Source organism: Schistocerca serialis, chromosome 7 (genome assembly GCF_023864345.2).
Source record: "Schistocerca serialis cubense isolate TAMUIC-IGC-003099 chromosome 7, iqSchSeri2.2, whole genome shotgun sequence".
Taxonomy (NCBI): domain Eukaryota; kingdom Metazoa; phylum Arthropoda; class Insecta; order Orthoptera; family Acrididae; genus Schistocerca; species Schistocerca serialis.
The window spans coordinates 46,146,064-46,160,018 of NC_064644.1; the positions used below are offsets into that span (position 1 = coordinate 46,146,064).

General features: G+C 41.3%; 1 protein-coding gene across 2 annotated transcripts in view; it reads right to left on the bottom strand.

Moving 5' to 3' along the window:
- The window catches only part of LOC126412882 (uncharacterized), a 104,385-nt gene that overhangs the window by 55,550 nt on the left and 34,880 nt on the right, over window positions 1-13,955 (bottom strand). For both annotated transcript variants that reach the window (XM_050082772.1, XM_050082773.1), the window contains exon 3: window positions 8,782-8,889. In XM_050082772.1, coding sequence (XP_049938729.1) covers window positions 8,782-8,889 — 108 coding nt within the window. The remainder of the gene's footprint in view (window positions 1-8,781; window positions 8,890-13,955) is intronic.

Below are 13,955 nucleotides of genomic sequence, written 5' to 3' on the forward strand. Positions count from 1 at the left end.
ACTTTGGCATTATTCCATAGATTTTATTTTGTATACAGTATGGTTCCTCGGTGAACACCATATCTATGTTGTTTCCTTGTACGAATTCCTAAAGATTGTGAATTGCACCACCGGAACACTGCAAGTTTATGTGAATGTACTTGATGCCTGCCATGATGGAATTTCTGTTTCCAAGGTGAGGCAGATGTTGAAAATTTTGTCTTGTTCTAAAATTTTTCGTTCTGGAAATTCTCTTTTCTGTCTGAATTTTTAGGTCCAAATGGTTCAAATGGCGCAACTGCTGAGGTCATTAGTCCCCTAGAACTTAGAACTAGTTAAACCTAACTAACCTAAGGACATCACACACATCCATGCCCGAGGCAGGATTCGAACCTGCGACCGTAGCGGTCTCGCGGTTCCAGACTGCAGCGCCAGAACCGCGCGGCCACTTCAGCCGGCCTGAATTTTTAGGGAGTTGGTGTCTTTTGCGAATTGTGTTGCTACTGAGAGGACCTTTTTAGTATTCCTAGTGGCTTTCAAGAACCTTGTAAATTCAATAGGAGAGAAGAGTTGACCTTTGAAATAACATGCTTTCACACTGTATGATGTTAGTGCTGATGGCACTAATTCAAATTCTGACACTGCATTATCTAGTTCATCCATGGAAATATATTAATTTCTGAAAGGTGAGTCTGTATTAGTTGGACTTCCTCATTTGATTCTGCGTAAGTGGGAAGTCGTATCTATCATTGTCCACTAACAAGTGAACATGCATTATCAATGACTTATGAACATATCTGTTGGTGTCAAACAATGGAAACTCCAAGCTGAAATATTAACAACATTAGGAAAATGATAGTGGTTACTCACCAAATGATGACCCTCTGAGTTTCAGGCAACCACAACAAAAAGTCCTTTACCCATTATAGCTTTTGGCCAAAGCCTTCTTCGGCAAAGAAAACTCACATAAACTCACACAAGCAAGCACACCTCATGCGCACATGACTGCTACCACTGGCAGCTCTGGCCAGATAGCAACTGTCACATGAATAGCAATCTGGAGAGGGGGGAGGGAGGAGGAGAGTGAGGGACAGCTAGGTACATGTGGCGGGGGTGGGGTGGGGGGTGTGGGGGTGGGGGGGGGGAGAACAGCACTGTCTGACAGGGCAACAGGGCAAGTAGGTACAAAAGTCCACCAAGTGCAGCATCAAGATGTAGGACATTGGTTGGGGAAAAAATGGGGAATGAAAAAGGAGAGGAGTGAAAAAGGGGCAGGATGGATGAGTACACTGGCAGAGGGCGGCACACAAAGATGAAAGAATGTGGAAAGTGAGGTGGTGACAGGATGAGAGGATGGAAGCTGGTGGGTAGTGGGTGTGTGGACAGTAGGTTACAGTAGGTTGAAGCTGGGATACTTTCGAGAGCAGAGAATGCGTTGTAAGGATAACTCCCATCTGTGTAGTTCAGAAAAGCTGATAGTGCAGGAGAGGCTCCAGATGGCATGGGTTGTGAAGCAGCCACTGAAATCAAGCATGTTGTGTTCAGCTGGACATTGTATCACAGGATGGTCTACTTTTCTTTTGGCCACAGTTTGGTGGTGGTCGTTCTTCCTGGTGGACAGCTGGTTGGTAGTCATACCAATACAAAAAGCTGGTGTGCAACATTGCTTTCACAGTGGCCTGACCTATGATGGGGTAAGACAAACCTGTGTCAGGACTGGAATAGGAAGTGCTTGGTGGGTGGATTGACCAAGTATGCACCTGGATCTTCCACAGGGATATGATACTTGTGGCAAGGGATTGGGATTGGGAGTTGCATGTGGATGGACTAGAATGTTGTGGTAATGGGGAGTGGGGGTGGAGAAAATTATGGGACACCATTAAGGAGGGGTGGGAAAGATTTTCGGTAGGATGTGCCTCATTCCAGGGCAGGATGACAGGTAATTAAAGCCCTGGCAAAGGATGTGGTTCAGTTGTTCCAGTACAGAGTGGTGTTGGGTAATGAAGGAGGAATTTGTCTATGGGTGGCTTTTGGGAGTGGTGAAAGGGTTGGGGGTGTATGTGGAAATGGCACAGGAAATCTATTTGTGGACTATGCTCAGGGCATACTGTCTGTCTGTGGAGGCCTAGGTGAGACCCTCAGTATACTGGAAGGGGAGTTCTTATCACTGCAGATACACTGGCCACAGGTGGCAAGGATGTACAGGAGGGATTTTTTGATGTGTAAGGGATGGTTTCCATCAAAATGTAGGTACTGTTGGTGGTTAGTGGGTTTGAATTGGACAGAAATGTGGATGGAGCCATCAGAGAAGAGGTGGTCAACATCTAGAAAGGTGTCACGCTAGGTTGGAGAGGACCATGTGGGCTTTGAGTCCAGATCATGAAGATATCATCAATGAACCTGAACCAGACCAGTCATTTGGGGTTTTGGGAAGCAAGGAAGGCTTCCTCTAGAAGGACCCATAAACAGGTGGGCACAGGAGGGTGCCATGCGGGTTCCCAAGGCTGTGCTGTGGATTTGTTTGTATATCTTCCCTTCAGAGGAATAGTAGTTACGTGTCAGAGTAAAGTTGGATAGGAGAATGAGGAATGAGACAGTGGGTTTGGAGGTAAAAGGACATTAGGAAAGGTAGTGTTCAATTGTGGCAAGACCATGGGCATGAGGGATGTTGATGCACAGGAAAGGGATATCGACAGTGACCATTAAGAAACAAAGAGAGGTAAAGTCATGGGGTTGTTGGAGAGTCAGTGGGGGAAGTGTTTGATATCTTTGATGTGGGAGGCCAGATTATGTGCAGTTGGTTGGAGGTGTTGGTCAATGAGGGCCTAAATCCTTTCAGTGGGGCCACAGTAACCAGCTACAATGGGGTACCCATGATAGTTAAGATTGTGAATTTTGGGGAGCATATGGAAAGTGGATGTAGTGGGTGTCACAGGTATAGAAGGTAAATTGATTCAGGGGAGAAGTTCTGGGAAGGACCTAAGACTTTAAGCAGGGATTTGAGGTTATGTTGAACCCTTTGGATGGGATCATTCTGTCAGTGTTTATAGGTAGATGGGTCAGACAATTGGTAGAGGCTTTCTGACCAGTAATCACTATGACTCTTCATGACAGTGGTGGAGCCTTTCTCTCCAGGGAGGATGGTTAGGTCAGGATCTGCTTTAAGATTGTGTATGGCTGCCCTTTCTTCTGCTGAAAGGTCGATGTTCTTAGGAGGGGACCTGGCAAAGGATGGTGAAGCCAAGATGGAGGCAAGGAATTCCTGGAAGATAATCAGAAGGTGGTTAGGTGGGAGGGGATGAGGTTGGATGGTGGTATGAACTGGAAGAGGCAGAGTTCAATGTTGGAAATAGGTTGGTTTTGGTTGGAGGGATTTGAGGCAAAGAAGTGCTTCCATTGCAGGTATCAGGAGAAGGAGAATAGGTCTGATTAATCCAACATGGCTAAATTTGGGTGTAAGGCTAAAGGTGAGGCCTTTGAATAGGACTGAAACTTCAGTGGGGCTGAGGATTTTGGTGGAATGGTTAACAACAGTGTTCTATGATTGTTTAGGCTCTGGATTTGAAGTGTTGGTAGGGAGTTTTATGGGACGTGGCAAGTTGAAAAGGTCCATTAGGCGGGGTCTGGGTGCTATGATGTATTGAAGAGGAGGAAAACTGTGGATGGGATAGGGTAAGAATAATGGTGCCCATGGCATTAGTAGGATGATGGTAGCTTGGATAACTTCATTTGTCCATTTACTATGACACTTCCCACTTCCCAATACCATCATTGCCACAACAAATCTGGATACCCTATTTTAGCTGGTTATTGTGCTCCCACTGAAAGAATATCAGGCCTCACTGACACATCCAATCAATTGCCTGTAATCTAACCTATCACATCAAAGATAGCAACCACTTCCTTCACCAACTATCCACCATTGCCACTCTTTTACCTGCTGGTTCCCTAATGGTCACTTTTGACACCACTTTCCTATACACCAACATCCCTCTTGCCCATGATCTTGCCACAGCTGAATACTACCTTTCCCAACATCCTTCAGACTCCTAACCCACCATCTTCTTCTTATAACCAACTTTATCCTTAACACATAACTACTTCTCCTTTAAAGGGAAGGTATACAAACGAATCTGCAGCACAGTCATGGGCACATGCATGGCAACCTCATATGCCAACCTGTTTATTGGCCATCTAGAGGAAACATTCCTAGCCTTCCAATACCCCAAAGCCCTGATATGATTCAGGTTAATTAATTATATCTTCATGATCTGGACTCAGGGCAAGACAATGTATTCTCATTTCTTCACAACCTTCTCTTCTCCCCCATCTGCTTCACCTGGTCCTCCTCAACCAGCATGCCATCCTCCTAGACAATGACACTCTCTTCTCTGAAGACTCCATCCAGACCTCTATGTAGATCAAATACACTAACCACCAACAGTACCCACGTTTTGGCAGATGCCATTCTTTTCACATCAATAAAATCACTCTGTACAACCTTGCCACCTGGGGACAGAGTATCTGCAGTGATAAGAACTCCCTTTCCCAATATGCTGAGGGTCCCACCAGGGCCTTCATGGACAGACACTTTCCCCAGGGCATAGTCAACAAATAGATTTCCATTGCTATTTCCTGATACACCCCCAATCCTCCCACCACTCCCAAAAGCACCTACAAGAAAATGCCCCCTTCATTACCCAACACCACTCTGGACTGAAACACCTGAACTACGTCCTTTGCCAGGGCTTTGATTACCTATCTTCCTGTCCTAAAGCAAGTGACTTCCTACCCAATATCTTCCCATCACTCCTGAAGTGGTGTCATGTTGCTCACCCAATCTTGACAATATCCTAGTCCACTCATATGCCAATCCCACCCCCTCGCCGCAGGTATCATATCCCTGTGGAAGACACAGGTGCAAGCCTACTCAGTCCACTTACCAACCACTTCCTATTCCAGTCCCAACACATGCTTATCTTACCAAATCAATGGCCAGGTCACCTATAAAACCAGTCATGTTGTATACCACTTCCAATGCAACTGTTGTACAGCTTTTCATATTGGTATGACTACCAACCATCTGTCCACCAGAATGAACGGCCACTCCCAAACTGTGGCCGGGAGCAAATTAGACCACCCTGTGGTTCAAGGTGCAGCTGAGCACAACATGCTTGATTTCAATGGCTGCTTCACAACCCAAGCCATCTGGGTCCTCCCCTCTGAAACCAGATTTTCTGAACTGTGCAGATGGGGGTTATCCTCACAACACATTCTCTGTTCCCAAAATTATCCTGGCCTTTACCTACAGTAACCTACTGTCCACACATCCTCCACCCACCAGTTTCCGTTCTCTCGTCCTATTACCAACCCCCTTTCCACATTCCCTAATCCTCTGTGCCACTCTGACAGTATACTCATCCATCCTTTCCTGTTCCTTGCTCATCTTCTTTATCGCTCCTCTCCTTTTTCATTCTCCATTTTGCTCCTTGTGTGACCTACTTCTCGATGCTGCACCTGGCAGTCTCTAGTATGTGCCTGCCTGCCAGACAGTGCTCTTCCCCCCACCTGTACCCTGCTATCCCTCCCCGTTCCCCACCCTGCTACAGATTGCTATTCATGTGACACTCGCATTCTGGTGATAGCTGCTGGTGATAGTGACCATGTGTCTGTGATGTTTGCTTGCTTGTGTGAATGTGTGTGTATTTTCTTTGCTGAAGGAAGCTTTGGCCAAAAGCTGTGATGTGTAACAGTCTTTTCACTGTGCCTGTCTGCAGCTGATGTGCTGAAGTATTATTGGCTGTCATTAATAGTGTTTTTTCCACAGTAATGTTGAAATTTTCATTATCCTGTAATTTATATTGCTGATCAATAATTGATGCTTGAGCCTTTATTTTGAGCTTCTGGATTCTTTCACTTATATTCTGGTGGTTCTGTATCAGATGAAGAGGAACGTCTCTTTTTATGTTCAGGTTGTTGTTGTTGTTGTGGTCTTCAGTCCTGAGACTGGTTTGATGCAGCTCTCCATGCTACTCTATCCTGTGCAAGCTTTTTCATCTCCCAGTACCTACTGCAACCTACATCCTTCTGAATCTGCTTAGTGTATTCATCAATCATACAGTAAAGCTGCATGCCCTCGGGAGAAATTACGGCTGTAGTTTCCCCTTGCTTTCAGCCGTTCGCAGTACCAGCACAGCAAGGCCGTTTTGGTTATTGTTACAAGGCCAGATCAGTCAAGGTTAGCTTTTCTTAATGTGGCCTGTAGCTTTATAGTTAGAGCAAATTATATCGTCCAATGATATATAGTCTGTGAAAATAGTTACCTTTAATGAAATCTGCATTTTGGATAACTCTATACTAAAATCTTAAATGATACATTGTGCACTACATTGAAAACATTTTATGTGAGCACATCTAGGTATGGTTGATAATTATGAATTTTTGTTTAGAAAGTTCTGAAATAGATCTACAGATTTGAGCAAAATTCCAGCTATTCATTAATGCTGTAGAAGCTGCTGTTTATTAGTAGATTTGGACTCTTCTTTAGAGAGTGCCATGTGCCCCTGCTTCCCACACACATGCACACACACATTCCAGACACTTGTCATTTAAATATTTCAACCCATGCAATCTCTAAGATAGATATGCAAGTCCAAGCATGTCAGATTGCAAGTGTACAAATGTGTAAATTACTTAATGACATGTTTATTTACTTAGCACCCATATTATCACATTCATGATGTTGGACTTGTCAAAGTACAGACAGTATAAGATATTACATATTTACATCATGTACAAAATCTTATCATTGGTATCAACACATCTTTATAACAAAAACATTATTCTGCTTATGTAGGCTACATACAGATAGAAGAAAAGCTTGCGAAACCCCTTGGCTGATTTTACTAAAACTATTAAATACCAGTACTTTAGTTAACTAGGCATAGTAACATTCAGCACAAAAGCTAGGTGCATAATTGCATACATACATGGATGAAAGAAGTTTGGTTTTATCTAGGTATGGTTGATAATTATGAATTTTTGTTTAGAGAGTTCTGAAATAGATCTACAGATTTGAGCAAAATTCCAGCTATTCATTAATGCTGTAGAAGCTGCTGTTTATTAGTAGATTTTTTAGTTATTTTTTAATGTATTACTGTTTGATATTTTTTTATGCTATCTGGCAATGCACTGTACAGAATTTTTGGTTTGTAAACAGCACTGTCCTGATATTTTGATTTTATGTGCACATCCCTATGATAGTCATCCCTGTTCCTTGTTTGATAATGGTGGATCTCACTATTCAAAGGTGAAACTTGATGGTTTTAATCAAGCATATGCTTTCAAATATAAATATAGATGGTAAAGTCATGATTTATAATTTCTTAAACATACCTCTACATGGTACTCGGTAAGCAACATCACTTATTAATCTTAAAGCTTTCTTTTGGAGCTTAAAAGACTGCTTTGCAAAAGAGGTATTTCCCCAGAACACTATTCCATACTTCAGTAGACAATGCACATGTGCATAATAAGCACTTAACACTGTTTCGGTATTGCAGCAATCTTTAAGCTCTCCTAATATGTAACAGTACTTGCTTAATTTTTTGTTAAGCATTTCTACATGTTTTCCCATCTTAGATACTCATCCACCCATAATCCTAAAAAATTTATGTGATTCTTTTGCTGAATTTGGCTATTCGATAATGTGAATTTTACATTTGTCCTATCGCTCCATACAGTTTTCTTGTCATTGACAACTAGACAGTTATCTTTAAACCATTTTTCTGCCACTTTTACTGTTTTGTTGATTTTTTGCTGCATCTCATAGTCATTCTTCCCTTTCATAATGAAGCTGGTATCATCAGCAAATAATATTGTCTCAGCTGTTGAAAACTGTTGAGGTAGGTCATTAATAAATATCAAGAATAACAATAGTCTCAATACCGAGCCCTGGGGCACACCATAATTAACTTTTTTTACCGAGCAAGGTGGCGCAGTGGTTAAACACTGGACTCGCATTCGGAAGGATGACGGTTCAATCCTGCGTCTGGCCAACCTGATTTAGGTTTTCCATGATTTCCCTAAATCGCTCCAGGCAAATGCCGGGATGGTTCCTTTCAAAGGGCATGGCCGACTTCCTTCCCTGTCCTTCCCTAATCCGATGAGACCGATGACCTTGCTGTCTGGTCAAAAACAACCCAATTAACTTTTTTATATTCAGATTGGTGCGAATATCCATCCTGAGAAATTTGTACCCTTTGTTTCCTTTCAGTTAAATATGACTTGAACCACTTGTGGGAAATACCATGGACACCATAATTATCCAGTTTTAACAGCAGTAGATTATGATTTATAAGATCGAACATTTTGGAGAGGTCCATAAACAACACACAGATCAGTTCCTTGTTGTCAATAGCTTTGTAAACAAGTTTTAGGAAACTGAAGAGAGTTGTTTGTGTAGATTTGCCTTTTCTGAAACCATTCTGTGCATTTACAAGAATGTAACATGTTTCATTAATTTGTAATTTCATGGTATTTAATGTTCACAAAGTCAGCCAATACAGATACAGAATTTTGCCACTCAAATTGCTGCAGCCTGGTACTGTGTTATATTGAAAGTTAACATCTGTGTGAACAGTACTATTATATGGAGCCTGTATAAATTTTTTTTTGACTTTTTCTATCAAAATAAATAACACTAAAAAATAGTGAATAAACATTACATAATATGCTATCTTTTCACATGTTAATCAATATGTATTCCAGGTTGAGCAAATGGTTTTATGTTTTTAAACTTACCTGAACTGTAGGATTCTGCAGGATCCATGGCAGCAGAGAATCTTGATGTTTTTTTCCTTGCTTCCCAGTATTTTTGGGTGCTCCTTGTTGGATGAAGAAATTGCTGATCTGTTAATGAATGTTGCTTTAAGTGACTTACTTTCATTTGTGGTAGCATTGTTTGCAGATTATGATATGAAGCTAAATAATCACTGTGCATAATGAGGGCTGATAAAAGAACAATCTGAATTTGAGAAGATTTTAAAATCTGCTCTGAATTTGTGAACAACATTTTCTTTGTTTCTTCCATATTACTTAACAATCAGATTTTTGATGAAGTATTAACCATTACACATCTGTCATTTATCTGATTCTTATGGCCTTTCTATATCTGATCAGTTGCATCCACAGTCTTTAATGTCCCCTCTTATATCATGACATAGATTGACACTTTCTGTTTAAATCACTTATATCATTAATAAATTGTTGATGGTGTACAGCAACCAGCCACACATTGGTTTTAGGTTATTTTTATTAAAAAAGCATTTTGAATAAAGTAGCCTAAAACCAATGTGTGGCTGCTTGCTGTATACCATCGTAACACTTTATTTCATATAACAGCCATGGTCTCCAAGCATGTCTTTATCTGACAAAATAGCATTAACTTATATCTTTATTTAATACTAGAAATTACAGGATGAAAACAACAAACAAAATAAGGAAAGGCAGCCACTCATCAGAAGTTGAGTGATGTGTGGGACATAGGCACAAATAATGGCATAAAGACAACACTAGATTTCACTTATAATCATATGCAGAAAGTGACACTAGTAAATTCACAAAGTGTGAAAAAGGTAAGATAAAGACAGAAACATTTTACAAAAATAACTGCGTTTCTCTAAATATATTAAGGTACTCATTAGTATCATTTAAAAATACAGAAAAGGAGACATGTTATTGCTATCTCATAAGCAAAATTGTCAGTTGCTGTTTCTGCCTTAAACTTCTCCTCCTTTACAGCACTAACAAATAGAAAAAAAGAGACACTGACTTATTTGTAAACTATTACAAGTTATTATGTGTATGCCATGATGAATCACTAGATACTGTACCAATGAACCTGATATAAACTACTGGCCTTTAAAATTGCTACACCACGAAGATGACGTGCTACAGACACAAAATTTAACTGACAGGAAGGAGATGCTGTGATATGCAAATGATTAGCTTTTCAGAGCATTCACACAAGGTTGGCACCAGTGGCGACACCTACAACATGCTGACATGAGGAAAGTTTCCAACACATTTCTCATACACAAACAGCAGTTGACCAGCGTTGCCTGGTGAAACATTGTTGTGATGCCTTGTGTAAGGAGGAGAAATGCATACCATCACATTTCTGACTTTGATAAAGGTTGGATTGTAGACTATCACGATTGCGGTTTATTGTATCGCGACATTGCTGCTCGCGTTGGTTGAGATCCAATGACTGTTAGCAGAATATGGAATCGGTGGGTTCAGGAGGGTAATACGGAATGCCGTGCTGGATCCCAATGGCCTCATATCACTAGCAGTCGAGATGACAGGCATCTTATCTGCATGGCTGTAACGGATCGTGCAGCCACGTCTTGATCCCTGAGTCAACAGATGGGGACGTTTGCAAGACAACAACCATCTGCACGAACAGTTTGACGACATTTGCAGCAGCATGGACTATCAGCTCGGAGACCATGGCTGTGATTACCCTTGACGCTGCATCACAGATGCGATGGTGTGCTCAATCACGAAACTGAGTGCACGAATGGCAAAACATCATTTTTTCAGATGAATCCAGGTTCGGTTTACAGCATCATGATGGTCGCATCTGTGTCTGGCGACATCGCGGTGAATGCACATTGGAAGCATGTATTCGTCATCGTCTTTCTGGCATATCACCTGGCATGATGGTATGGGGTGCCATTGGTTACATGTCTCGGTCACCTCTTGTACACACTGACGTCACTTTGAATAGCGGACATTACTTTTCAGATGTGTTACGATCCGTGGCTCTACCTTTCATTAGATCCCTGCGAAACCCTACATTTCAGTAGGATAATGCACGACTGCATGTTGCAGGTCCTGTACAGACCTTTCTGGATACAGAAAATGTTCAAATGCTGCCCTGGCCAGCACATTCTCCAGATCTCTCACCAATTGAAAACGTCTGGTCAATGGTGGCCGAGCAACTGGCTCGTCACAATACACCAGTTATTACTCTTGATGAACTGTGGTATCGTGTTAAAGCTGCATGGGCAGCTGTATCTGTATACGCCATCCAAGCTCTGTTTGACTCAATGCCCAGGTGTATCAAGGCCGTTATTACAGCCAGAGGTGGTTGTTCTGGGTACTGATTTCTCAGGATCTACGCACCCAAATTGCATGAAAATATAATCACGTGTCAGTTGTAGTATAATATATTTGTCCAATGAATACCCATTTATCATCTGCATTTCTTCTTGGTGTAGCAATTTTAATGGCCAGTAGTGTATGTTTTTTCAAACAATGGAAAACCCAGGATGGGATGTAACAATACCGGAGAAGGAAAGTTGCTACTCACCATATAGCGGAGATGCTGAGTCGCGATAGGCACAATAAAAAGATTCACACAATTAAAGCTTTTGGCCAGTAAGGCCTTTGTCAGCAGTAGACACACATACACACACGCACACACACACACTCACATAAACGCAACTTGCACACACATCTGCATTCTCAGAGAGCTGAGTGTTGCGTTTATGTGAGTGTGTGTGTGTGTGTGTGTGTGTGTGTGTGTATGTGTGTGTGTATGTTTGTGTGTGTGTGTATATGTGTGTGTGTATGTGTGTCTACTGCTGACAAAGGCCTTAATGGCCAAAAGCTTTAATTGTGTGAATCTTTTTATTGAGCCTATCGTGACTCAGCATCTCTGCTATATGGTGAGTAGCAACTTTCCTTTTCTGGTATTGATACATGTTTTTTGTTTGCTCCATCTATATCTGTATTTGACACTAAGCACTCTGAGTATAAAGACGCTTCATTTTACTATCAGAAGATAGCCTGAGAATATAGCTCCATGTTTTGATTGGATGTACAGATTTTTCAAGCTCTCACTCATATGGCAGGGGTGTCTCCCATGAAGTCTTTGCCAGAGAGGGAGAGAAAAAGGCAGAGAGAGTGGGAGAGAGAGAGAGAGAGAAAGGGAGGGAGGGAGAGAATTAATTCCACCAAACAAACAAACAAATAGAAAACTTCTGTGACTAACCTGCCTTTTACTTCACTAAGGTTTATATTTGGAGTACACACACATCCTCTAAATTAAAATAAGCAATGGTTGTGCTCCAATGCGTACAAGAAACATATAGTAATGTAATGCTGCCAGCTGTGGTGAATTTTATAGATGTTTTCATTTACATTCTGGGCAGCTGGAGACTACATGACAACTTTGATTCCTGCTCATTTGCTCTTACTCTTTCTTCGAGTATCCTTTCATTTTTTTTCCTGTTGCCTCTCTTTTCCTTACAGACAACTTCTTACTGTTTTTGCCTTGAAATCTTTCTAAATTTAACACTTTCATTCTGAAAATAACTGTTTCTGCTGCTTCTTCTGCTTTCATGTTGTGCATTTCTAAATCTTTTTTAACTTCTTCGATCAAACCTATTTCCCCAGAGATACCTGAAGACCTATTTTGCCAGCTTATTGCCATTACTTCCATATAAATGTCCAAAAGATATAAGTCTGCATTTGTTAAAAGACTTCTCGCTGTATACCACAAGCTCAATGCTGTAATGCGTTATTTTTGCATTTTTATTTTAAACATTTTTTTTCAATATGATCTTCCACTTTTATGTTTCATTTAATTTATGGAAGATTTTTCTAATCTACTTTCTTGAATTATCTCTCCTAGTTACTTGAATTTTTGACCTCTATTTCACCAACGTCAATTTATAAAAATTATGGTGCAGTTTTTATAGTAATGATAAACTTGGTTTTCTCTGTAGAGATTCTTAAACCTGCTCTACTGGCTATCTGCTTCGAGAGATTGGCTTATATTTCTTCATCTTCTAGATTTTCAGATAGGCCAGCAAAATTGTCTGTAAATGCCAGGCAGTTTATGTCACTATACTATTTCTTTCTTACCACATTTATTGGTGATATTTGATTTTCTTTTGAGTTTTCATTCCAAATTCTTACCATTTTTTCTAATACACTGTTGAAGAGGACAGGAGGTTAGCTGTGACCATGTCCTACACCTGTATTTATTTTAAGGGGATTAATTCTAGAACTGAATAACAATATAAATTATGATAAATTGCAACTCACCGCATAGAGGAGGTGTTAAATGACATAAAGGCACTTTTAAAAGTAGAGTGTTGGAAAATATTAGATTTTGGACAAAGTCCTTCATCAGATGAGAAATAAACATACACACTCATACATGCACAACTCACACATGCAGCGCCACTGTCATCTCTGGGTGCCACTGCACCACATACATGTACAACTCACAAACGCATAGACACTGTCATCTCCGGGTGCTGCAGCACCACTGCAATGAATAGTGATCTCACCTGGAGTGGGTAGTGGTGGTACAGAAGAGACGTGGGGTGAGGTGGAGGAGGGACGGTAGGGTAGGGAGAAGGGGAGAGACACTGTAGTGCTGCCTGTGAGAGTGTGCAGAAATGTAGCAAGGACAGGAGGGGTGTACTGACAGGTGCACCATCGGGAGAGCTGTGCTGAGGAGTAAGAGAGATGCAGAGAGAGAGAGAGAGAGAGAGAGAGAGAGAGAAAAGGTTATGTATATGAGTTGAGGGGACAGAAGGCATTTGTGATACTGAAATGTGAGCAAAGCTGATGGTGCTGGGAGGACTCCAGATGCCATATACTGTGAAGCAGTCACTTAAGTCAACCACATTGTGTTGCATGGCATGATCAGCAACTGGCTCATCCAGCTGTCTCTTGAGCAGTTTTTGGCAGTGACCATACATGAAGAAATCTTGTTAGTAGGCATGTGTGCATAAAGTACTGCACAGTGTTTACAACTAAGTTAATAGACTGCATGGCTGCTAAGTCACCCTGCCTTTGATGGGGTAGGTGTAAGCAACCATTAGTATACCAACTTTGCTGCAATCAGCCTGAGGCATTGTATGTGGCCATGACCACTAACAAGCTGTCTGTCC